Source organism: Labeo rohita, chromosome 22 (genome assembly GCF_022985175.1).
Source record: "Labeo rohita strain BAU-BD-2019 chromosome 22, IGBB_LRoh.1.0, whole genome shotgun sequence".
Lineage (NCBI taxonomy): Eukaryota > Metazoa > Chordata > Actinopteri > Cypriniformes > Cyprinidae > Labeo > Labeo rohita.
In genome coordinates this window covers 7,270,237-7,296,746 of record NC_066890.1, presented here as the reverse complement: position 1 = coordinate 7,296,746, position 26,510 = coordinate 7,270,237, and the positions used below count along the sequence as shown (strand labels likewise).

Below are 26,510 nucleotides of genomic sequence, written 5' to 3'. Positions count from 1 at the left end.
CAGTAGCCTTATTTTTGTTATATCCATTCATCTAACGGTCAATCTAAGTGTATGACTTCAAAGAAAAATGCCAAAACCAGCATAGTCAGGGCGAAATATAGTGGATATGCTGACTGATAAGGGGAGCGAACAGGCAGCTAGTGCTAAAGCTAACGCTACTGCTCAAACAGAAGATGAGTTAACGCCAGCTTCCTTAAAGGAATTAATTGCATCCACTATAAGCACTGAAATCTCCTCACTGCGGTCTGAGCTCTTTTCTGAACTTCGTTCTGCAGTCTCCACGCTACAGACGACCCTGTCTGTACAGGCCCAAAAAATCTGTGATGTTGAAACTGTGCTCACCAACTGTGATGCCCGCCTGATTACAGTGGAAAAACTGTGCAATGCATTACAAACAGAAAACAGGGATCTCAAACTTAAACTGGATGACTTGGAAAACAGATCGCAAAGGCAAAATGTTCGGATCATTGGGATACCAGAGGGCTCGGAGGGCCATAATCCGGTGACTTTCGTATCCTCTATGCTCACCGAACTCTTTGGAGAAGACGCCTTTGAGAGACCTCCTGAGATCGATCGTGCTCATCGTGTCGGGCAAAAACCTCAGCGCAACTCATTTCCTAGGCATTTGGTGGTTCGGTTACATAAGTATCAGACAAAGGAACTTATTTTGAAATTGAGCCGTGAGCGGGGACAGTTGGAGTTTAATGGCACCGTTGTTCGTATTTTCCCAGACATGTCTGCTGAGGTGATGAGACGTCAAGCCGAATACAAGGACGTAAAAACTTCTCTCCGCAAAGCCGATATTACTTACGGAATGCTGTACCCGGCCAGGCTCCGCGTTGATTTCCAGGGACAGCGACATATGTTCCTGACTCCGCAGAACGCGGAGGATTTCATCAGGTCTGCAACAAGCCAGGCTTGAAAGATATGCTCCCATCATGGAAAGGGGTTGTAACTCTCCTTTTTTCTGGTTTGGTTTTGTAAACCTGAATTGTTTAGACAACCCGTGTTTGGAACTGAAAGTTTCTTGAACTACTCTATGCTTTATAACAACCGAGATTTAAATTTGATATCATATATCATAAACTACTGAGAATATTCCATACTATATTTCTTTCTGTTTGTTCACGGAGTACTGCTGAAAAGGCACCCAAAGTTGCTAAGACTAGCCAACTTGTTTTTGTTTTTTCTTTACGTGACTGTGCTGTTCTTGTCGGTCAGACTTGTTAGTGTTATTTATGTTAAGTTCTGTGCCAGTTCTGAATGTACATGGAGAATAGATGTCCATTTTCTAAGAACATTTCATGCACCATTTGGTATTTTTCACTTTCTTTTTTGTCTTTTCCTCTACCTGAAACCAGTTTTTCAGATGTTTAATATTGATATGCTTATTTCCCGTATTAATGCATAGCAATTTTCCTCAAAGACAGGGCAGGGTTAATTTAGTTAGCTGGAATGTAAAAGGGATTAACAATTTAGCACAGTCCGACTCTCTTAAAGATCTAAATCTTATAAACGTTTTTTTTTGAAAATCTTGAATTCCCCAAATTTGCGACGAATCAAAAGCTAAATTAGACAACCCTATTAGTTTATCTGAAATTTTGCAGGCGATTTCACAGATGCAGAGTGGAAAATCTCCAGGTCCGGATGGATTCCCGGTTGAGTTTTTTAAAAGGTTTTCCTCTGAGTTATCGCCATGGCTTCTTTCAGTGTTTGAGGAATCTTTTGATAATGGTAGTTTACCCTTCTCCATGCGACAGGCATTAATCTCATTAATCTTGAAGCCCAATAAAGATCCGCTTGACTGTGGATCTTATCGTCCGATATCTCTCCTAAATGTTGATGTAAAAATTCTGGCCAAGATCCTAGCAATAAGATTGGAATCCATTGTACAAAGTGTCATACATATTGATCAAACAGGTTTTATAAAAAACAGACAGGGTTTCTTTAATCTTCGACGACTGATGAACATAATTTGTACCTCCTCGGACTCATCAATACCTGAGGTTTTAGTCTCTCTTGATGCAGAGAAGGCTTTTGACCGCATCGAGTGGGACTATCTCTTTCTAACGTTGAAGAAGTTTGGATTTGGAGATAGGTTTATTAGTTGGATAAAACTCTTATATTCCTCCCCCCTGGCTTCTGTGAAAACAAATGGTATAAACTCTGAATACTTTTCATTGTATCGTGGGACGAGACAGGGCTGCCCCCTATCTCCGCTCTTATTTGCTATAGCTATGGAACCTCTCGCAATAGCCTTCCGTTCCAACCAGAATATATTTGGAATTTCTAGAGCAGACAAAGAGCAGAGAATCTCTCTCTACGCTGACGATGTAGTACTGTATATTTCGGACCCGGAGGCCAGCCTTCCTAATGTTTTAGAAATTTTGAGACAATTCAGTAGCATTTCGGGTTATAAATTAAATTTAAATAAAAGTGAGCTGTTCCTAATAAATCCAGCTGCAAGAGCCCTCTCGTTATCAGCGTTCCCATTTAAACTTGCCCCTGATCAGTTTCGGTACTTGGGAATAAATGTAAAAAGAAAATATATAGATCTTTTTAAATATAATTTTGTTCCAATCTTGGATCGAACAAAACAAGATCTAGCTAGGTGGACAACTCTTCCACTATCGGTTGCAGGCAGAATTAATACCATTAAAATGAACATTTTGCCTAAATTTCTTTTTCTATATCAAAATATTCCAGTGTTCATACCAAAAGCCTTTTTTAAGACTCTAGATGGGATATTTTCAGATTTTATCTGGAATGGAGGCCCGGCAAGGTTTCAGAAGTTATTTCTCCAACAACCTAAAAAATTAGGTGGATTTGCATTCCCTAATATTTTATTTTACTATTGGGCAGTAAATATTCACAGTATCTTGTATTGGAGTCAGTCTCATTACGGTCTCCGTCAATGGGTTCCAGCATGGGTTGAGATGGAAAGAATTATATTATTGAATTGGAAAAACCCATCTCCTCCCAACTATTTTCATTGGATGTACGATCTGTTGCAGTTTATCCAAATAGAAAAAATTAGATATACAATCAAGGGCAAAGCAGAAGACTTTTATTCAATTTGGCAACCCTTCTTGCTGTATTTTAAAAAATAACAATAACAGCCTTTTGCATTCTCTCTCTCATGTAACCCGTATTCACATACTGGAACTTGTTTATGCATGTCTGTTCTCTTGTCCTGAATGTTTAAAACTTGTCTAAGAGGGTAATAGGAAAAGAAAATGTCTGAAATAAGGACTTACACAGGTGCTACTTGTTAATTTAATATACCGATTATTGTTCCAATATCTTGCTTGTTTTGTTGTGTTATTTGTTTTCCTTTTTTTTTTTTTTTTTACTATTTATCTATTTTATTTTATTTTACTTTCTTTTGTGGTTTTTATTGTATTTATATTGGTTTGAAAATAGTTCAGAGAGTAAGAAATATGTCCTAATTGACATGCAATATCTTTGTTTTGTTAGACTGTGGAAACATTGTATAAGCTTTTGTTTTCTCATATGTAACAGCTCTCTGACTGAAAAGTGCCAATAAAAAGAGTTAAACTAAATTTCAGCCTTTTGTGATTTAATAACTGCACGAAGTCATATCACAATTTCGAGTATATTTTGATTAATTGTGCAGTCCTGATGACAAGTGTAAAATATTTTCAAATTCATGAAACTGTGGTGGGTCACTACAGTCTGGGTAATTAATGGGATACACTTTTAAAATACTTACTTCAGCTTTTCCAGTCTACACTGTACATTTTCAAACAGAGTCAAGATGATCTTCATTCCTGGGTTTCCTAGTTTATTCTCACTCAGATCCAGCTCTGTCAGATTTGAAGGGTTTGAATTTAGAGCTGCAGCCAGAACATGACAACCTCCTTCTGTGATACAGTTGTTATTCAGACTGCAGAAAGAGAAAACACAGTTCAGTTTCAATCTTAATATTTACCAGTATGTTTTAGCTGACAGTTGACAAATACTGGTGATGATGATGGTGATGATGATGATGATGATGACAATCATATCACAAAAGTCACATATGGTTTTTCAGTCAGCAATCTCTTATACAAGCCACATAAAAAAAACACCCAGCAGCAAGAATTTAAAAGTGTCTTTGTAACAATAAAAAACGTACATCAGTGTGTCGAGTTGACAGTGTTTATCCTGCAGTAGAGCAGCGATCTGATTCACTCGTGTGTCTTCTAGTTTGTGTTTACTCAGATTCAGTTCTCTCAGGAGTAACGGGTTTTTACCCACAATTCCAGTCACATACTGACAGGCTTCATCTGCAGCAGGACCCAAAAACCTGCAGAGGAGAAGATGAAGAAACTTAATTTCCTAAATGAACTTGGTGAAAAACAACATTTGACTCTAAAACACTGTGAAAGGGATGGATTTACAAACTGTATTAATAAAATATTGTTTTATAAATAAACTGCCTGCATGTCATTTATTTTACATTATTTCATCACATTTTACCTCAGTGTCTTGAGTTGACAGTTTGGATCCTGTAGTAAATCATTGAGCTCCTTCACTCCTGATTGTCCAGGATCATTTCCTGTGAGATCCAGCTCTATCAGGTGTGAAGGGTTTGATCTCAGAGCTGAAGCCAGAACTTTATAACCTTCTTCAGTGATACTGCAGTCTGAAAGTCTATATAAAATAAATAAATAAATAAATAAATAAATAAATAAATAAATAAATAATAATAATAATAATAATAATAATAATAATAATAATAATAATAATAATATATATATATATATATATATATATATATATATATATATATATATATATATATATATATATATATAAATTTTATAAATCATCATTTTCGCTTCTTATAACGTGTGAATACCCCCTGTTGTATTTTACAACTAACACAACCTGCCTTGTCATCACTAGTTTTGTTTTGATTTCCCGAATCCGCTAGCTTATAGCCCGTTAGCAGCACCAGAGTATTTGGCGTTAATCTTGCTTGCATTATTTACACACTATTTACACACATTACCATTGTTGCTTTAATGCAAGTAACAGTGAGTAAACTAGGGGCAGCCGTGGCCTGAGGGTTAGGGAGTCGGGCTTGACTCATTATGTTAAGGTCCCTTTAAATACATTTCGCTCTAAGTTGAGGTTGTTTTGTGAACGCGCACGCACTAAGATAGAGTCAAGAGTGAGGCGAGAGATGGTCGCTCTGCTGCTGAATACTACAATGTTCTAACTTTCTTCCTTTTTGTTTGTCCCGTTACCAGAGTGTTTTATGTACTGTTTTGTACTCGCCCTCGCGTATGTGTGTGAGAGGAGTGCACTAGCACAAACAACTATGAAGGCTTATCAAATGACTAATTGCCTCGAGTTTTCTTTCCTTGTTTCGGGTGGACTCTCTGACGGACGTTATATGTTCCCCTGTGGAATTCCTGTTCCCCCTAGACCAAGCGTATCTGCTGAGGTCTGTGTAATTAACCCTACCAACTGTTAATCAAACTTTGCATAATTACACAGAAATAACAGTGGTGTTGAAAACAAAAAGTGTCAAAAGTGTTGCCGCTACTTTCAAATGTCTTGCTACACTGCTGCGTAATAAAATTCTCCCTCTTCCATTAATGTTCTGTGGTTTTAATTATTTTTCCATTGTTTTTGTCTAATGTCTGAATTTATGCATTTAGATTTTGCGTATACGTTTTAGTCTAATCTGTCGGTGCAGACAGATAAAACTTAATAACTCATATTATAGACCAGGGGTGGTGAACGTCGGTCCTGGAGATCCGCAGCCCTGCATAGTTTTGCTTCAGCCCTAATCAAACACACCTGAACAAGCTAATCAAGGTCTGAAGGGTTACTAGAAAACAACAGGCAGGTGAGTTTTAATTAGGGTTGGAGCTGAACTCTGCAGGGCTGCGGCTCTCCAGGACCGGAGTTCACCACCCCTGTTATAGACTATATGTGACTCTGGACCACAAAACCAGTCTTATGTTGCACGGGTATATTTTTAGCAAATGCCAGAAATACACCTGATGGGTCATCGATTTTGTATGCCAAACATCATTAGGATATTAAGTAAAGATCATGTTCCATGAAGATATTTTGTAAATTTCGTAAGTCTTGATTAGTAATATGCATTGGACAACTTTAAAGGTGATTTTCTCCATATTTTGATTTTTTTGCACCCTCAGATTCCAGATTCAAATAGTTGTATCTCAGCCAAATATTGTCCTTTTCTAACAAACTATACATCAACGGAAAGCTTATTTATTCAGCATTCATGTGATGTACACTTTTGACTGGTTTTGTGGTCCAGAGTCACATATAATATATTACAGTATTTCATCTATCAGTCCTCTAACTGATAACTTCTTGGCATATATTAAATGTGAATACTTAACAAAATGTTATTGTTTTCACAAGAAGGAAAAATATACAGCTGTTATAATAAGTGACACATAGCCTAATTTCAGAGGTCACTAATGAAATCAATTAATTAAGTTAATCAATAAAGCTATAAAGTGGGGACATGACCATGTTACATTTTCACCTGAATTTCTATTCTTGCTGGCATTTTCATACAATTTGAACAATGGATCCAAAATGTTTGAGGAAATATTCAGTTATAAAACTCAAGGCATTTACCCATTTAGCATTAAGAAAAAAAAAAAAAAAAAAAAAGGTAAATGGTAAGCAAACACTAATCATGTTCTTTAATGCCATTTTAAATGGGCATATTTCTTGCATTGGGCATTCAGAACATCTTTGCTTTATTAATTTATGGTGGTTCCACATGGGCTGTGTTAATAATCTATCCACAAAAAAAGTTTTTATCCTTTTATGCTTTAATCAAAATGAATTTTGAAGCCATTCTTTTTGTAGTCTTCTTTTTTTTTTTTGTAAACTGTTACACCTGCTGGAAAATTGGTCTCTTTGTTGTTTATTTCATTCATAAAATTAAGTGACATTTAAAAACACCCATGACAGACATTGTGGTTCAAATAGGCCTGCGCTAGAGGCTTCTTTGTAATAACCAAAGCCTCAAACATTACTCTTAAAACGGTTGTAAGTTGGGGAAAACCTCTTTTCTCAAATCCTTTTTCAAGTTTCGGAAAAAAAGACGGTACGTTTAGAACTATTTTGCTTCCCGTACATCCAGTTGCGCTTCATGATTACGTTAGTTCTGATGATACGTATGGTAACTCAGCAACTACGCAAGATATGTAGTATGATTGCGTAAAGGGAACAGACATTCCGAGGGGAACAGAATCGGCTGCTACACCGGTCTTCAAGATCTCCACCCGGAACCGCTTTGCTCCCCTCAGCGCGACGGAACATGACGCTGTGATCGTTGGAGACTCCATTGTCCGATATGTCCATGCTACCTTAGCTAAACGTAAAGTGCACACTCACTGTTTTCCTGGTGCTCACGTTCTCAATGTTTCTGCGCAGATACCTGCAATCCTGAAGGACGGCGAGAGCTTCTGCGCGATTGTCCTGCACATGGGGGTGAACGACACCAAGCTGCGGCAGACGGTTTGCAGCCCATTGCCCACGATGAGGATGATCGTGTCACGACCGCTTCACACGTATCGACGTGGCCACGAAAGGTTCAGTAGACATATTGCCCTACATGAATGGTTATTGACATGGTGTAAAGAACAGAAAATGCTCTTTGTTAATAACTGGAATCTTTTCTGGGAACGTCCTAGGCTTTTCTGTGCTGATGGCCTGCACCCCAGCAGAGTCGGAGCAGAACTCCTGACGGACAACATCTCCAGGATGCTACGCTCCATTTCCTGGTAAACTCATTTGGAGTTTAAACAATCCAAAACAATCCAAGATTCTTATTTAGCACAGTGGCTAGATTAACAAATAACCAGACGCCACCCGATCTAAATATTCCCTTACAGTTTAACAGTAATGACTTTATGAATTTCTTCACTGATAAAATAGATAACATCAGAAATACTAAAACAAATGTAGATTCTACAGAGTCTAATACGTCAGCCTTTTTTTTTCCCACACCCAAAGAAAAACTGCAGTGCTTTACAACTATAGGACAGGAAGAGCTAAATAAACTTCTCACTGTGTCTAAACCAACAACATGCCTATTAGATCCCGTACCCACTAAATTACTGAAAGAATTGTTACCTGCCGCTTCTCAATATTATTAACTCATTGTTATCTTAAGGTCACGTCACTAAACCATTCAAGCAGGTGGTTATTGAGCCTCTAATTAAGAAACCACAACTAGACCCTAATGAACTGGCAAATTACAGACCCATTTCTAATCTTCCATTTATGGCTAAAATTTTAGAGAAAGTTGTATCTGCTCAACTGTGCTCATTCTTGCAAAAAAAAATATATATATCTATGAAGAATTAATGAAGAATTCAGGCCCCATCACAGCACAGAAACTGCACTTGTTAAAATCACTAATGACTTGCTTCTTGCGTCAGACCAAGGCTGCATCTCATTGCTAGTTTTACTTGATCTCAGTGCTGCGTTCGACACTATAGATCATGACATACTAATAGATCGACTACAAAACTATGCGGGTATTCAAGGACAGGCTTTAAGATGGTTTAGATCCTACCTGTCCGATCGCTACCACTTTGTTTATTTAAATGGGGAGTCATCTCAGTTATCACCAGTAAAGTATGGAGTGCCACAAGGATCTGTTCTAGGTCCCCTACTATTTTTAATATACATGTTGCCCCTTGGTAATATTATTAGAAAACACAGGATTAGTTTTCATTGTTATGCTGATGATACTCAACTATATATCTCAACAAGACCAGATGAAACGTCTAAATTATCAAAGTTAACAGAGTGTGTTAAAAATGTAAAAGATTGGATGACCGATAATTTTCTCCTATTAAATTCAGATAAGACAGAGATATTACTTATTGGACCAAAAAAAAAAAAAAAAAAAAAACAGTACACAGAATCTCTTGGTTTACAATCTACAGTTGTGGCCAAAAGTTTTGAGAATTACATAAATATTGGAAATTGGAAAAGTTGCTGCTTAAGTTTTTATAATAGCAATTTGCATATACTCCAGAATGTTATGAAGACTGATCAGATGAATTGCATAGTCCTTCTTTGCCATGAAAATTAACTTAATTCCAATGCATTTCATTGCTGTCATTAAAGGACCTGCTGAGATCATTTCAGTAATTGTCTTGTTAACTCAGGTGAGAATGTTGACGAGCACAAGGCTGGAGATCATTATGTCAGGCTGATTGGGTTAGAATGGCAGACTTGACATGTTAAAAGGAGGGTGATGCTTGAAATCATTGTTCTTCCATTGTTAACCATGGTGACCTGCAAAGAAACGCGTGCAGCCATCATTGCGTTGCAGAAAAATAGCTTCACAGGCAAGGATATTGTGGCTACTAAGATTGCACCTACAGTAAATCAACAATTTATAGGATCATCAAGAACTTCAAGGAAAGAGGTTCAATTCTTGTTAAGAAGGCTTCAGGGCCTCCAAGAAAGTCCAGCAAGCGCCAGGATCGTCTCCTAAAGAGGATTCAGCTGCGGGATCGGAGTGTCACCAGTGCAGAGCTTGCTCAGGAATGGCAGCAGGCAGGTGTGAGCACATCTGCACGCACAGTGAGGCGAAGACTTTTGGAAGATGGCCTGGTGTCAAGACGGACAGCAAAGAAGCCACTTCTCTCCAAAAAAAAAAACATCAGGGACAGATTGATCTTCTGCAAAAAGTATGGCGAATGAACTGCTGAGGACTGGGGCAAAGTCATATTCTCTGATGAAGCCTTTTTCCGATTGTTTGGGGCATCTGGAAAAAGGCTTGTCCGGAGAAGAAAAGGTGAGCGCTACCATCAGTCCTGTGTCATGCCAACAGTAAAGCATCCTGAGACCATTCATGTGTGGGGTTGCTTCTCATCCAAGGGAGTGGGGTCACTCACAATTTTGCCCAAAAACACAGCCATGAATAAAGAATGGTACCAAAACACCCTCCAACAGCAACTTCTTCCAACAATAAACAGTTTGGTGAAGAACAATGCATTTTCCCGCACGATGGAGCACCGTGCCAAAAAGTGGCAAAAGTGATAACTAAGTGGCTCGGGGACCAAAACGTTGAAATTTTGGGTCCATGGTCTGGAAACCAGATCTTAATCCCATTAAGAACCTGTGGTCAATCCTCAAGAGGCGGGTGGACAAACAAAAACCCACTAATTCTGACAAACTCCAAGAAGTGATTATGAAAGAATGGGTTGCTATCAATCAGAATCAGTCCTTACCATGCTTCAATCCATCACGCTCACTAAGGTCGCAAAACTCTGGACTGTTGGTAGTACCTAGGATAGCAAAGTCCACTAAAGGAGGTAGAGCTTTTTTGCATTTGACTCCCAAACTCTGGAACAGCCTTCCTGATAACGTTCGGAGATCGGACACACTCTCTTTGTTTAAATCTAGATTAAAGACACATCTTTTTAGCCAGGCATTAAAATAATGCATCTCAAAGTTTTCCTGCAGTTATATCTGATCAAATGGTCTTTATTAATCTTTTAGCTCTGGTTGAACAAATCTTTCTTTGATTGGTTTGAACAGCAGCTACGCTAATTATGTTCCTATTTGTTCTCTGTTTCTGCCATGGGATTGACATCCTGTGGTAACTAGGAATTCACAAGCTCCAGTCTGGATCCAGAACACTTAAGAAGAGATGATGCCAACCCCTCAGAGGACTTCAGATGATGCCAACCCTGAAACAACATACAGCACTACCGAATTCTTCTGCTAATTTATGGTGTTCTTGTCTGTTTGATAATGTCATTAATTGATCTTTACCACACATTTCTGCCATATGTACAACTTGACATAGTCAACACTAGTAAGCTACTACTACATATATTGTAAACACTTTAATTTGGTGTAAAGTTGCTTTGCAACGATATGTATCGTGAAAAGCGCTATACAATTTCTTTTTAATTTAATTGAACTGAATTGAAATAACTTGCCGACAGAAAATGTCTATGTATACTTGTTCCTGTTTGCAATAATTTTGCATACTGTGCTGTTACATGCTGTAGTACTGCTGTACTGGACAACGCTGATAAAATGACACTATATTTTTCATTTCGGTACATCCCTAGATTTTTATGTAAAAAGAAACATTTTCAGGGTGATACAAGGATACATACTTTCCACATATGTAAATAATTTAACACAAAATATGAATTTCATCATATTTTATTATCTCAAGACGACTCGCAGTACCCGCTGCCGCTGTCTGTAAGTAGCGTTTTTTTTTGTAAAATAACAGACCACTAGATGGTGCAATTGATATCAGAAATGAGAATTGCCGTTAGCCGAGTAAAATTATGAATGAATGAGGCATAGTAGTTCTGCTCTAAGCATGGACAAGTTTTTGAAAAGACAACAAGTGCCATGTAAACGTAAAGTAGATGATGAATCTACTTCAAAGATCGCAACTACAACAAAGAGAAGAAAATATGAGAAAATCTGTTTAAAGAAAAAAAAACAATGAATGCTGTTACATAGTACAAAAAAAAATAATACATAGTAAAGCTGCGTGCTTTACTTTTAATGTTTCTACTCTAGAAGTGACTAGTTCCTTGTTTAGTTTTTTTTTCAGTAAGTCGTCACACACTGAATCTTAATTATTACGTTTCAAATAAATCCTTCTGAAGTTGTGTTTATGTGCAAATGGGGGGGGTGGGGCTTGATTTTTTTTTATTCTGCAAAAGTGGGGCCCGGCAGAAAAAGTTTGGGAACCAAACTGTAGTGATGCAATTTCCCCCCCAGAATCAGACTATAATGTCTCTTGACCTTCCCGATTGATTTGCATAGTTTGAATCTGGCCTTTTTGTATTCCCCAAAGTCACCTAAAGGAAACATGGTGGAGTAAGCGTGTAGCACGGCCTGCACCTCACAATTGGGGATCACACAATTACCCCTTGTCAGAGAATTTCCTAGTATAGGGAGATGAGAGGGTGTGTATTAGTTACTATTGGACAAAGCGCAACAACTAACTTGGATCACGTGTCCCTTAATAACCAATCACATTATAGCACTGACGTCACTGAATTTCATTCAGAATTGTGCAACACTCAATCGCCGTTTACGGATACCATAGGAATGAATGAGAAGTGCTGTAAACTGAATCCCACCTGTCACAAAAAGTCAGGGACTTCTCTTATTAAACTGTTAGTTCAATCCAAAAGTATTGTTTAGTGTAAAACATGTTGAAGACTCTTTATTCCACACTTTAACAGTTTCACTTACTGGATGAGCTCGTTTAAGAAGCTTCTGTAGACATCGTTAGATACTATAAAGTGTTTTGATTTAAACTGTTGAAGTGATTTTAATCATTTTGATTCTTGTATGTGAATGTTACTGACCTCAATCTCTCCAGTTTACAGTGTGAATCCTTCAGTACGTCACATAAGTGATTCACTCCTGTGTTTCTTATTTGATTCTCACTCAGGTTCAGTTCTCTCAGGTGTGATGGGTTTGATTTCAGAGATGAGGTCAGGATGAGACACTGTTTCTCTGTAATACTGCATCCACACAGACTGAAGACAGAAAGAGAAAAGACAATGAATCAGACCCATGATGCATCATGAACAAATGCCATACATTCACTAATAAACCAGCAAAATCATGGAAACTTCTAATATATGAATGAACAAACCAAGAGAGGAGTATTTTGGGGAGACTAGTTACAATCCAAGTCTGGACCCTCAGTCAACAAATAAGTCAATTTTGCCAATGGAAATTAATATGTAGAATCAATATAGAAACAATAGTAAAGTTAAATTAATAAAATGGTCTATGTTCACATTTCTATACAAACATATGAAATATGCATTAGTAAAACATTTAGTGAAATATACTATTAGTTCAGTATAAATCTAACTGTAAGAAACATCTACTGTCATTTCTGTTTTATTTCACAGCAAAGATGTCAAATTTCTGCAAGTTTCATGTTGCTTTTACAGATACACATAAAAACATTGTATTCCTGAATCTTTGTTCGGATGGAGAAATGCCAGAAAGTGCAGCACTGGAAATGATGTGACAAGGGCCCAGCGGTCTTAAACTAAACACTGAACTTTAATCTCACTGTCACTGCTGTACAGTATAATGATACTAACTCTAGTTTCTCCAGCTTGAATTGTGTGTTCATCAGTAGATCACTGAGGTTTTTCACTCCAGAGTCTCCTAGTTCATTCCTGCTCAGGTTCAGTTCTCTCAGGTGTGATGGGTTTGATTTCAGAGCTGAAGTCAGGATGAGACACTGTTTCTCTGTAATACTGCATTTATCCAGACTGAAGACAGAAAGAGAAAAGACAATGAATCAGATCTATGATGCATCATGAACACATGCCAAACATTCACTAATAAACCAGCAAAATCATGGAAATTTCTAATATTTGAATGAACAAACCAAGAGAGGAGTATTTGAGGAGACTAGTTACAATCCAAGTCTGGACCCTCAGTCAACAAATAAGTCAATTTTGCCAATGGAAATGAATATGTAGAATCAATATAAAAACAATAGTAAAGTTGACATTACATGTCAAATACATGTTAAAATAATGGGCCGTTGTTAACAAGTAACTACGCAGGAAGTAATAGGTAATTCTACATTAACACTTAACTTAATACTATTAACTAATATAGAAGCAAGATTAAATAAGCAGTAGGTAATTGCTAATTTTGGACAAAGGGAGTCCCTTATTAGGTATTTGATAATTACTAAAATAAAAATTGTCATTGAGAACTACTTGTGAACTGTGACCAATTCATAAAGAATAACTAATTAATTATCACAACAGTAACATTTATAAAATGAACAATTAGGTTCTTTGTGCAAACTAATTTATGAACACCACCACCATCACTGGTTGAAGTACTGGTTGAAATTGTGGCTCTTACCAAAATATGAATGGATGTGTTCTCCGTTCATTGCGAGGAACAGACCCAAATTCAAGCCTTTATACAACGATCGTAACATCTCCATCCCAAGCAGCGACCCCAGCAGCAACAGTTTTACGGCAGGAAAATCGAACTCTCATTGGCTCTTGCCAGCATTCGCCACAGATTACGACATGCCGTGTTTCTGGTGAGATGTGTTTGAACGATGCGCAGGCGCCATCACGGAGAGGATCAGGAGGATATTTTCAGCCATCAGCAACCTAAATCCTGCTCTGTACCTCAAAGAAACTTACTGTATTCCGCCAGAGACGACTGCGGCTGCAAACGCATAGTCATTTGGATTACTTTTTGGTACGGCTGTTGAAATTTTTGCAATGAATAAATGATTGCGATTGCACGTTTCCGTCTTTTATTACTGTACAGAGAGAGTTATGGTTAACGTTAGGTTTACACTTAGGAGTGTGATTAGCGACTATAAAAAATATTTTTTATGCTATATTGTTATCAAAATGAGAATTTTCCTTCATATTTTGGTCAGTTAACGTTACGTTTTATATATTACGTTTTAAATCACTTAGTAATATAATAATAAAAAAAAATGCATATTTGCTATAAAATGGGTAGGTTTATGTTTGGGGGTAATAAAATTAAACTAAATTTTAAAATTAAAGTAAAATTAAACTCTTAAAATAAATTTGGCACATTAAATATAGCCACAAGCAAGGTAAGACTTGAGTTATTAGTGAAGGGTTAACATGTTTTTCACTTTAAAATAATGGGCCAGATCACACTAGTAGTTCATGCGGACTGACAAGGTTATTATTGAGTTATTATTGAGGGGTTAAGATGGATTTTGCAAGTACTTTACAATAAACTTTTTAAACATATTTTATATGACATACTGTACAGCCATGCATTTCTTTGAAGCACTATACTGATATTCTAACAGACATTGTAATGTGGAAAATGTTTTGTACTTAACAAAATAAATGCAGTTAATGTCTTCATTACGGAAGTAAAAGAACATAATTATTTACTATCACACTAAAGAGAAACCTGCCCCAGAATACTATTTATACTAATACTAAAAAAAAAAAACAAAAAAAATATTGAATATTGAAATAAATGCAGTTCATAATAGTGAAATAATCCAATCATGAACATCCAATCATTGCTGGCATTACATCCTAATTAAAGAAATTATATTATTGTTTGTTTGAAATGAACAGAGAACACATCCATTCATATTTTGGTAAGAGCCACAATTTCAACCAGTACTTCAACCAGTGATGGTGGTGGTGTTCATAAATTAGTTTGCACAAAGAACCTAATTGTTCATTTTATAAATGTTACTGTTGTGATAATTAATTAGTTATTCTTTATGAATTGGTCACAGTTCACAAGTAGTTCTCAATGACAATTTTTATTTTAGTAATTATCAAATACCTAATAAGGGACTCCCTTTGTCCAAAATTAGCAATTACTAGTTAGTAATTACTACTTAGTTAATCTTGCTTCTATATTAGTTAATAGTATTAAGTTAAATGTTAATGTAGAACTGCCCATTACTTCCTGCATAGTTACTTGTTAACAACGGCCCATTATTCTAAAGTGTTACCGAAACGTCTACTGTCTTACTGCCACTCTTTTTTTTTTGTTGTCAATTCTGTTTTGCTCCACAGCAAAAATGTCACATTTCACGAAGTTTAATGCTGTTTTTTACACATAAAAACATTGTATTCCTGAATCTTTCTTCAGATGGAGAAATGCCAGAAAGTGAAGCACTGAAAATGATGTGACAAGAGCCCAGCTGTCACAAGCGCGGTCTCTGTGGCTCCCTCCATCCCGCGCCAGCGGGAACCCTCACCTGAATTTTGACTACGTTTCCCACAATCCCGTGCCTGGGGCCGCGCTCTTCCGGTTCCGGGTCTCGCGGTTCGCATCCGCTTTGGCGGCCATTTTAGCGTGCCTCGCCGGCGCGCTTGTCGCGAAGTTTTGTTGGTCATGCCCTCAATCCTGAGCGTTATTTATCGGACTGCCTTTTCTGTTATCAACCGGACTGTTAACTCTCTTAGTGAACCCTTGCTGCCTGCCCTTTGTCGACCCTTGCCTTCCCCACGGACTATTGCTTTTGATCGCCGCCGGCCCCGACCCTTTGCATGGACTTTTACAACCCCTTTGGATTTGCCTACGTTATTCCAGTCTGTTGTTGTTGACCCTCGCCTGCTTGTTTTGTCCGATTTGAATAAACTGTTGCACATGGATCCAACGCCTTAAGATTCATCATTGACCGCGTCACAGAAAACTTCGCCGCCCTCGGATCCAGCGACAGTTTCGCACTTCGCGTCGGAGATGTCTGCTCAAGCTACCATGCTAACCCAGCACCAGCAACAACTTGATCGGCTCACTGCCCTGACGGAGCAGCTGGTGCAAGCGGTCCAAGGACTACAGGTAGCTTCAACTCCCGTCGCCACTCCTCCATCTCCACCTGCACAACTCCCAGCGGTTCAGCCCGTCACTGCCAGCCCCCGACTCGCCTTCCCAGAGAAATTCGATGGAACAGCGGATAAGTGTAAGGGCTTTTTGTTACAATGTACCTTATTCGTTAATCAACAGCCTAATCTTTACGCTACGGATGAGAGCAAGATAGCGTTTGTTTGCTCTCTTTTGACTGGGAAGGCACTTGAGTGGGCCACCGCGGTGTGGGACCTCGGCCAGTCCACTTACCCCACGTTTGCAAATTTTCTCCGGAGCTTTAAAGAAGTCTTCCAGCCCGCTCCAGAAGGAAGTGAGGCGGGCGAGCAGATCGTGGCGTTGCAGCAAGGACGCCGTACGGCCGCCGAATATGCTTTGGATTTTGGAACACTGGCGGCGCAAAGTGGGTGGAATGACGGTCCTCTCAAGTTACATTACCGCAAGGGACTCAACGCGGATTTGCAGGTGGAGTTAGCCTGCCGTGATGAAGGACTTTCGTTAAATCAGTACATTAACCTTTCCATCAGGATCGACAAAGTAATGCGGTCCCGTAAGCCAGGCCGATCTTTCCCTGCAATGTTCCAGCCTCAGCCGTCGGCCTCCTCTAACCCCGAGCCAATGCAGCTGGGAACAACACGGCTCACCGTCGAGGAGAGGGAGCGTCGTTTGCGTAGTAATCTCTGTCTCTACTGCGGACAGGCGGGTCACATTCGCGCCAACTGTCCGACACGACCACCACGACCTCCTACCTCGGTGAGTGTTTCCAAATCCTGTTTGAATCGTTGTGAGATTCCTGTGACGCTTAGCTCAGATGGCATATCCGTTAGTACTATGGCTCTAATTGACTCCGGCGCTGCCGGCAACTTTATTGACAAGGACTTTGTTCATGCTAACCGATTGCCTGTTTTGTCTTGTGCTCACCCCGTGGCAGTGGCCGCCCTCAACGGGAGACCATTAGGGACGGCCCGCGTCAGTCTCATCACCAAAGACCTCACCCTCCGTGTTGAACCTGGTCATCAAGAAACCATCCGGTTTTTTGTCATATCCTCACCACAGTCACCCCTCATCTTAGGTTTTCCATGGCTTAACCGTCACGAACCCACCATCTCCTGGGCAGGAGGAGTCATCACCCACTGGTCATCACACTGTCAGGAGCACTGCGTTCACCCAACTCCTTCGACACCATCCAAGCCAGCCACGCCTCCACCTTGCAGCACCATCCCCGTGGAATACCAGGACCTGCTCGTGGCATTCAGCACAGTCAAGGCTACAGAGTTGCCTCCTCACAGGCCAGGGGACTGTGCCATTGATTCAACTCCTGGGGCCGCCCCGCCACGAGGTCGTGTTTTTCCACTCTCGCAACCTGAGTCCCTGGCTATGGAGGAGTACATCAAGGAGGAACTAGCTAAGGGATTCATTCGACCCTCAACTTCTCCCTTCTCGGCTGGTTTCTTCTTCGTAAAGAAGAAAGATGGAGGCTTGCGGCCCTGCATCGACTACCGTTCCCTTAATGAAGTAACCATAAAGTACTGGTACCCTCTTTCCCTCGTTCCGCCAGCCTTGGAACAGTTACGGTCTGCAAGATACTACACAAAGCTAGATCTTCGCTCTGCCTACAACCTGATACGCATCCGAGAGGGCGACGAGTGGAAGACGGCTTTCTCCACCACTTCAGGCCACTATGAGTACCGGGTGATGCCCTTCGGCCTGGTCAATAGTCCGTCTTATTTCCAGGCGTTCATCAATGATGTTTTTAGAGACATGCTGAACCGTTGGGTCATCGCGTACATGGATGATATTCTTGTCTACTCCAACTCCTATTCTGAACATGTCCAGCACGTCAGGTCAGTCCTCCAACGCCTTATCCAATATAAATTATACGCCAAGGAGGAGAAGTGTCAATTTCATCAGGAAAAGGTTGCCTTCTTGGGGTACGTCATCAGCCCGGAGGGCGTGGCTATGGATGAGGCCAAGGTCAGGGCTGTACAGAACTGGCCCCAGCCCAGAACCCTTAAGGAGTTGCAACGGTTCCTGGGGTTCTCAAACTTTTACCGAAGGTTTATCCGCAATTTCAGCACAGTAGCCGCCCCTCTCACAGCAATGGTCAAGAAGGGAGCGACCCGCCTCACCTGGTCACCTGACGCCCTGAGTGCCTTCCATGAGCTTCGGCAGCGGTTCACCTCAGCTCCTATCCTCCAGCATCCAGATCCTCAGCTACCCTTCCTCGTTGAAGTCGATGCCTCAAGCACAGGAGTGGGGGCTGTGCTTTCACAAAAACAGGGACAGCCTCCAAAGACCTTCCCCTGCGCCTTTTTCTCCCACAAACTCAGCCCAGCCGAGAAGAACTATGATGTGGGTAACCGAGAGCTCCTCGCAATTAAGCTTGCCCTAGAGGAGTGGAGGTACTGGCTGGAGGGGGCTTGCGACCCTTTTGTCATTTTAACAGATCACAAGAACCTGGAGTACCTCCATTCCGCCAAAGTGCTCAACCATCGTCAAGCGAGATGGGCGCTCTTCTTCACCCGGTTCAATTTCACCATAAACTACCGTCCAGGGACTCAAAATCTGAAAGCTGACGCCCTCTCCCGAATACACGAACCAGACCACGCTACCCTTCCGCCAGAGTCCATCCTCCCTGCCTCCATAATTGTCGCACCAGTCGCCTGGGACGTCATCACTGAAATCACAGAGGCCCAGGTCCAGGACCCTCCTCCCGCAGACTGTCCTGGTAATCTAACTTATGTACCTGCAGTGCTCCGCCCGCGCATTCTCTCCGAGGTCCACACCACACCCAGCTCAGGTCATCCTGGGATCGAGGCAACGCTCGATCTCCTACGTAACCGTTTCTGGTGGCCCACCATGCGCCATGACACCACTAACTTTGTTAAGAACTGTGTCACCTGTTGTACCACTAAGACCCCACGTCAACTACCTGCCGGCCTGTTGCAGCCCTTACCTGTTCCCAATTGCCCCTGGTCCCATATTGCAGTGGATTTTATCACCGACCTCCCTCCGTCCCAGGGTTACACTGCCATTCTGTCTGTGATTGACAGGTTCTCAAAGGGCTGTCGCCTCATCCCACTCCAGAAAGTTCCCACGGCCATGGAGACGGCTGAGGCTCTCTGCAACTCGGTGTTCCGGTTTTACGGCCTACCAGAAGATATCGTGTCTGACCGTGGCCCACAGTTCACCTCTCGCCTCTGGTCTAGCTTTTTCCGTCTTCTGGGAGTGAATGTAAGCCTGACTTCAGGGTACCATCCGGAGGCCAATGGCCAGGTTGAAAGGCTGAACCAGGAGTTGACCCAGTTTCTACGCTCATATTGCCACGACCGCCAGGAGGACTGGAGCCGTTACCTCCTCTGGGCCGAATATGCCCAGAACTCCATCCGAAAAGCATCCACTAACCTTACTCCTTTCCAATGTATTCTAGGCTTCCAGCCTCCCTTATTTCCCTGGTCAGGGGAACCGTCAGACTTACCCGCGGTCAACTCCTGGTTCCAACGGAGCGAGGAGACCTGGAACCGAGCCCACGTTCACCTGCAAAGAGCCGTCCGCAGAACCCAGGTCCAGGCAGATCGCCGACGTCGGCCCAATCCGGCCTACGAGCCCGGCCAGTGGGTCTGGCTCTCGACCCGGGACCTGCGTCTCTGCCTACCCTGCAAGAAACTCAGCCCCAGGTACGTGGGTCCGTTTAAGATCATACGTCAAATCACTCCTGTATCATGCAGACTTGCTTTACCACCTGAGTACCGCATCTCACCCACTTTTCATGTCTCCCTCTTAAAGCCCGCTGGTTCCCCGGATGGGAGGGGGATCCTAGACGAGACCGCCCCGCAGAGACCAGCCCCCCTGCTCATCGACGCCGAGGAGGCCTACCGAGTCAACACAATACTGGACTCCCGGCGCCGGAGCGGTCACTTACAGTACCTGGACGACTGGGAGGGTTACGGCCCCGAGGAGCGGTCCTGGGTGCCCGCCGAAGACATCTTGGATCCCTCCCTCACCACGGACTTCCACGCTGCTCACCCAGATCGGCCAAGGCCCCGACCCAGGGGTAGACCCCGGCGTCGGTTACCTCCTCGTGCCAGGAGGCACTCGCGGGGGGGGGCTCTGTCACAAGCGCGGTCTCTGTGGCTCCCTCCATCCCGCGCCAGCGGGAACCCTCACCTGAATTTTGACTACGTTTCCCACAATCCCGTGCCTGGGGCCGCGCTCTTCCGGTTCCGGGTCTCGCGGTTCGCATCCGCTTTGGCGGCCATTTTAGCGTGCCTCGCCGGCGCGCTTGTCGCGAAGTTTTGTTGGTCATGCCCTCAATCCTGAGCGTTATTTATCGGACTGCCTTTTCTGTTATCAACCGGACTGTTAACTCTCTTAGTGAACCCTTGCTGCCTGCCCTTTGTCGACCCTTGCCTTCCCCACGGACTATTGCTTTTGATCGCCGCCGGCCCCGACCCTTTGCATGGACTTTTACAACCCCTTTGGATTTGCCTACGTTATTCCAGTCTGTTGTTGTTGACCCTCGCCTGCTTGTTTTGTCCGATTTGAATAAACTGTTGCACATGGATCCAACGCCTCAAGATTCATCATTGACCGTGTCACACCAGCGGTCTTAAACTAAACAGTGAACTTTAATCTCACTGTCACTGCTGTACAGTATAATGATACTAACTCTAGTTTCTCCAGCTTGAATTGTGTGTTCATCAGTAGATCACTGAGGTTTTTCACTCCAGAGTCTCCTAGTTTATTCCAGCTCAGGTTCAGTTCTCTCAGGTGTGATGGGTTTGATTTCAGAGCTGAAGTCAGGATGAGACACTGTTTCTCTGTAATACTGCAATCACACAGACTAAAGACAGAAAGAAAAAAGACAATGAATCAGATCGATGATGATCAACTTACTAATGTGTTTTTCATCTTCGTTTGCTGACAAATCAACAGTGATATCTGTGTGCAGGTAACATGGAGAAAGACTACACATAGTTCATTTAAATATACTACAAACTACACAAAAATTAAAAAATGTATGCAAAGGTTGAAAATCAGCTAAATTACTCATTAAGACAGGGGTCACCACACTCAGTCCTGGAGGGCCGGTGTCCTACAGAGTTTTGCTCCAACCGTAATCAAACACACCAAGGTCTAAATACTGTAGGTTTACTTGAATCTTCCAGGTGTGTTGAGAAAAGTTGGAGCTAAACTCTGCAGGACACCGGCCCTCCAGGATCAAGTTTGGTGACCCCTGCATTAAGATGTGAGCTATTTATCCAAGTTACGAGGTTTCACTTGATAACATTAACTACATTGGTTAACATGAACTGATGATGAACAACTACTACAGCATTTAATAAGCTTAATGTAAGTTTCAATGTTTACTAATACAGTTTTAAATTCAAAAGTTTTCTGTTAATTAGTTAATACACTGTGAACTGACATGAACATATATTAGCTGTGACATTAGATATATTTAATAGCTAATGTTAACAAATGAAATTGTTACTGTCTACTATTGTCATAAATCACTTTATTCTCACAGATCAATGTTCAAACATACTGTAGACTAAACAATTACAAGTCAACAACAAAGACAGTCTGCTTATAAAAAATATATATATATATATTATACTTTGCATGTTTTTTGTTTGTTTGTTTGTTTGTTTGTTTTCTGAAACCTTCTTAGTTAAGTATACCTTCTGTAAGTCATACGTTCGTAAGGTTGGTCTGGAGCGCTCTTAGCTATACCTTATCGCTGCTGACGGTTTATACCATAGTGGCCACCACTACGCAAAAAGCTTTTTTTACATCGCAGTTTAATTACACATAGAAAATTTTATATGAACATTTAATATAAAATCTGATTTAGTATTAAAATTACATTTTTACTTTACTTTATTTTACACATAAAATACTTAAGTTGTTATAGCCTACACCCAGTGTATGGAAGTGTTTTCATTAATAAAGTTTCCATACACTAATTGTTGTTAGCTTTTTTTTTTAAATTACTATCCTAAGGCACATCAGCTGGCGAACCATTTGACAGAAAAGGCTTAAGAGTCTATATAAAGAAAGATGAGTTTACACAAACTTTATAGCTATGGCAGCGAGACAGCGAGTACTTGTTTTAAATCAAAGACGGCGCCGTCCGCGGAGCCAGTTAGTGTATGTCAACTAATTTATAAGAGAACACTTTAGTCCACTGACTACCATGTCAGAAGAGACCATTGTAAAAAAAATTTGCATGCCACAGGAACAAATTCTGCAGCTCTTGCATCTTGTTGGCCCAGATTTGTCAAGACAAACTCGACGGAGCTACCCCCTCAGCCCCGAAATTCAGCTGCTGGTGGCTCTTCGTTTTTATGCCGTGGGGAGTTTTCTGGAGGTGTTGGGGATGGATATGGGCTGAGTAAGACCTTAGTGTGGCTGTGCGTTCACTCAGTCACAAACGTACTGCTTTGCCACGCCACTGATTACATACGTATGCCTTTCACAATGCACGAAGTGCTAAATTATAAACACATACTCATATTTATTTCTGCATGTACATATTTCAATGAGCCCCGATAAATGCAGTCTGTACTATTTCTAAAACGCTTCTTTATAAAGAACATTGTTTTCTCAATACTTTATACCGCTGTGAAGGAAAGAGCGCACAATCGATCATCGAGGCATCGATATCAACCTCGATCAGCACCTCCACCATGGACCTGCTAAGGTCGAACTTAAGAAGGTTTACCTTAAGCAACATCCTAAGGTATAGTTCGGAGAACACACGTAGGAAATGTATACCTGTAGTTAAGGTGTACCTTTTGAGTCTTCGTAGCGCGCTAAGAGACAACGTTATCGGAGAACGCAGCCCAGGACATTTGAGGCAGATACTGATCACTGATTCTTAAAATGCTCTTGTTCAATTTTTACAATTTACAGTATTTTCTGTGCCAAAATTAGACATTTTATATTTTGTGAAACACAAGCTTTAAATTAAAAGCAGTTGTGAATAAGTTGTCAAAAAAGCTAAAAGTTATTCTTGAAAAATCAGTGCTCAATATTAATACTTTTATAAATCCAAACATTTTGTGAAAAATTATTTGGTGGGGAACAAATAAAACTGTAGCACTGTAACACATTGCTATTTGCATTGTGGTTATAAAACGCATTTATGAAAAACTAAAAATAAAATATATTTTTACATAAATATATGCTATAAAACACTTTTTTTTAATAAGGCATCAACATATGATAGATAAAACAAACAGTGCAGCACAAAATGTTTACAGTATTTGCACCTGGTGTGTAAAAAGATGTGCTTGAAGAACATCATAGTCACAACACATAACGCTTTACATTAAAAAGTTCAAATCACAAAGGGAAGAGATAGTGATGTGTGGTGTATTATATCTGTGCAACAGTTTATTGAGCCTTTTCTTTTAACATTTTTAAATTTCAGTTAATGTGCATGTTAAAAACTATTTATAGTCTTTGCTACATCATGTTTTGTTCTAACTGACACAAAACAAAAACAAACAAACAAACAAACTGCAAGATATATGCAAATACACATTATAGACATTTATCTACAAATCAAGTATAATAATGTGAACACTGATTGGAGAGAGTTTTACTGAGCTAATTGTTGTAACTGAACACGATCACGAGTCTATATTTATTAGAGCAAAGAACATCCAGCATGTGTGGGTCACCGAGAGTGAGAAATCACAATGTATATAGTGTTCTTCTAGTCACAAGCTAATGTAGTCGTGAGTCCTGACATTTATATACATTGTGTTTTTAAGCTGCATTCAGAGTGGGAGTACATGATGTGAATCTTCATTTTGAAAGTGGACTTCTACTTTAATATGATTTATGGTTTATGACCTATGGTTTATAGATAAAACATAGAAGTTAGACTAACTTGGTTTGATTTAAACTGATTGAGACCCTAAATTAAATTTATGTTGTTCAGTATATTTGTGAAATTAATGGATTGAACATGCTTATTGAAATCATTGTTTAGTTTCAAGTTATGATTCTTCTATTACTCATTTGCATTTCCTAAAACTTCTGAAAATGGAATAAATTTGTAACTTTCCCAACCCACCCCATCTGATGTGGATTCGATTTTGCATCACTGACAGACGCAGCAGAGAAAAGTGTTTACCTGAACTTTATTGTACTTTATTTATTGACTTAAATATTCATCTGTACCTCACATTAAGCTCTCAAATACCTTCAGAAGACTTGGAATATTGTGCACAAAACATTGTGCTTTTAGTGCTTGTATGTGGTTTTTGTGTGGTTTAACAGTAACACAGAACAGTAACACAATATCAGATTTAGATCAGCCCTGTCTGAGCAATATACCTGCAAGGAATAGTAGTATTCAGAACTGATTTGTGAAATGAATGGATTGAAAAACTCTTCATTAAATTGTTCAGTTTCAAAATTTTTCTTTTACTCATTTGCATACACAAATAAATAGATACATATTTGAAAACAATTTCTAATAGTTCACAAATTATTCGATTTTGCATCACTGACAGAACAGCAGAGAAAAGTGTTTACATGAACTCCATTTCCCATTGCCAGGGGGACTTAAAATTCATCTGTCAGCCATTACAAGGACTATTAGCAGCTATCGAATACCTTCAGAAGACTTGAATATTTGCACAAAACATTGTGCTTTTATTCCCTGTTTGATCTTTTGTGTGTTTAACAGTAACACAGAAAGTAACACAATATCAGATTTAGATCAGCCCTTTGCTCGTTAGCAATATACCTGTTTTTAAAACAAACCCCTGTAGATGCTTTGTTTGAAAACAATGTTAATAATAGTTGCATTTGTTATTTAGTTATTTGAAAGAAACTAGAGTGACACTCAGTCCTAAAACAAACTCAGGAGAACAGAAACGTCCCACAGAACAGAAGAGCAAAACCTCACTAGACCATGATTTTCAGTTTACAAATACAGAGTGTGAAATTAAAAGCCTCAAGATCTTTCAGAAGGAGTGAGAGAAAACTGGCTTGTGAAACTGAATGTTTTTGATCATCTGGAGACTCACAGACCTGCTGTAGAGATACAGTGATAGAGTGAATCTGAGCTTGATGACAATTAAACTACAGTGTGTTCAGAAATGTTTAAATAATTTGACTAAAAGACTATCTACACTGTACACAATTCCTTTAAATTTACAAGGAAATTTAACAGTAAAATGCTGTTTTCATATAATAACAGTAAGTTACTGTATTTTGCGATGCATTGTGGGATATGTTGACCAGCAACAGTATGACACTGTTGTTTAACAGCATAATACCATATTTTCCCTTGTACATGTGCAGAGACAGTACGACATTTTGGTTTATATGCACAAGGTGATTTGGGAGCTCTGCCTTTTATTGTTTTATTTCTAAAGTACTTATTACTTTAACAATTAACATTTAAACATCCAATTAAGCTTTTTGGATTTAAATTAGATTCATGACCGTGTTTTAATCAGCAAGTTACCACAGGAGTGTCAGCCCTTTGAACAGACATTTCCCCTCTAATCCACACGTCTTAAACTTTATCTGAGTAAAAAATGACTGTGGAATGATGTTTTGTTTGTTTGTGGTTACAATGTTAGCGTGAGGTTCAAACCGGCTATTATCTGCTGCTGTTATTTGCAACCACACTCGGTTTTATCTTACCGAGTACACTTCTAAATATTAACATTACAAAGAGCCAGCAAAGCATAATTTGATGAAAGGATAGCATGTTTTAATCATGGAACAGTAACCGAGTAAGATATGATAGCATTGTTAGCTCGTTAGCATATACTCCAACTGCATTTGATTTGCTATTTATTACCATCACACAATGTATGTAACTGAAATATGTCCCAAACTTCATCTAATCAAAAGATACACGTGTATGAACAAAATTCATAATTCTTGCATGATTACTGTGTCTATTCTTTATGTTTTCCTCATCCTTGTAGTTCAAAGGCTGACTTTGTGGAGAAGCAGATGACTCTTTCTTTAAGAAAAATGTATGTATGTTGTCCATACAGTGGAAGACCAGTGGGAACCAAATCTTCGAGCTCCAAAAGGAACATAAAGGTATGATTAATTACCAGTAATTTTGTCTG

General features: G+C 40.0%; 1 protein-coding gene across 1 annotated transcript in view; it reads right to left on the bottom strand.

Moving 5' to 3' along the window:
* LOC127154150 (uncharacterized) overlaps window positions 1-26,510 on the bottom strand; it is a 104,323-nt gene that overhangs the window by 66,174 nt on the left and 11,639 nt on the right. The window contains exons 6-11 of the mRNA XM_051095558.1: window positions 21,065-21,238; window positions 13,137-13,310; window positions 12,381-12,554; window positions 4,483-4,656; window positions 4,139-4,309; window positions 3,734-3,907 (exon numbers count right to left, since the gene is read on the bottom strand). Coding sequence (XP_050951515.1) covers window positions 3,734-3,907; window positions 4,139-4,309; window positions 4,483-4,656; window positions 12,381-12,554; window positions 13,137-13,310; window positions 21,065-21,238 — 1,041 coding nt within the window. The remainder of the gene's footprint in view (window positions 1-3,733; window positions 3,908-4,138; window positions 4,310-4,482; window positions 4,657-12,380; window positions 12,555-13,136; window positions 13,311-21,064; window positions 21,239-26,510) is intronic.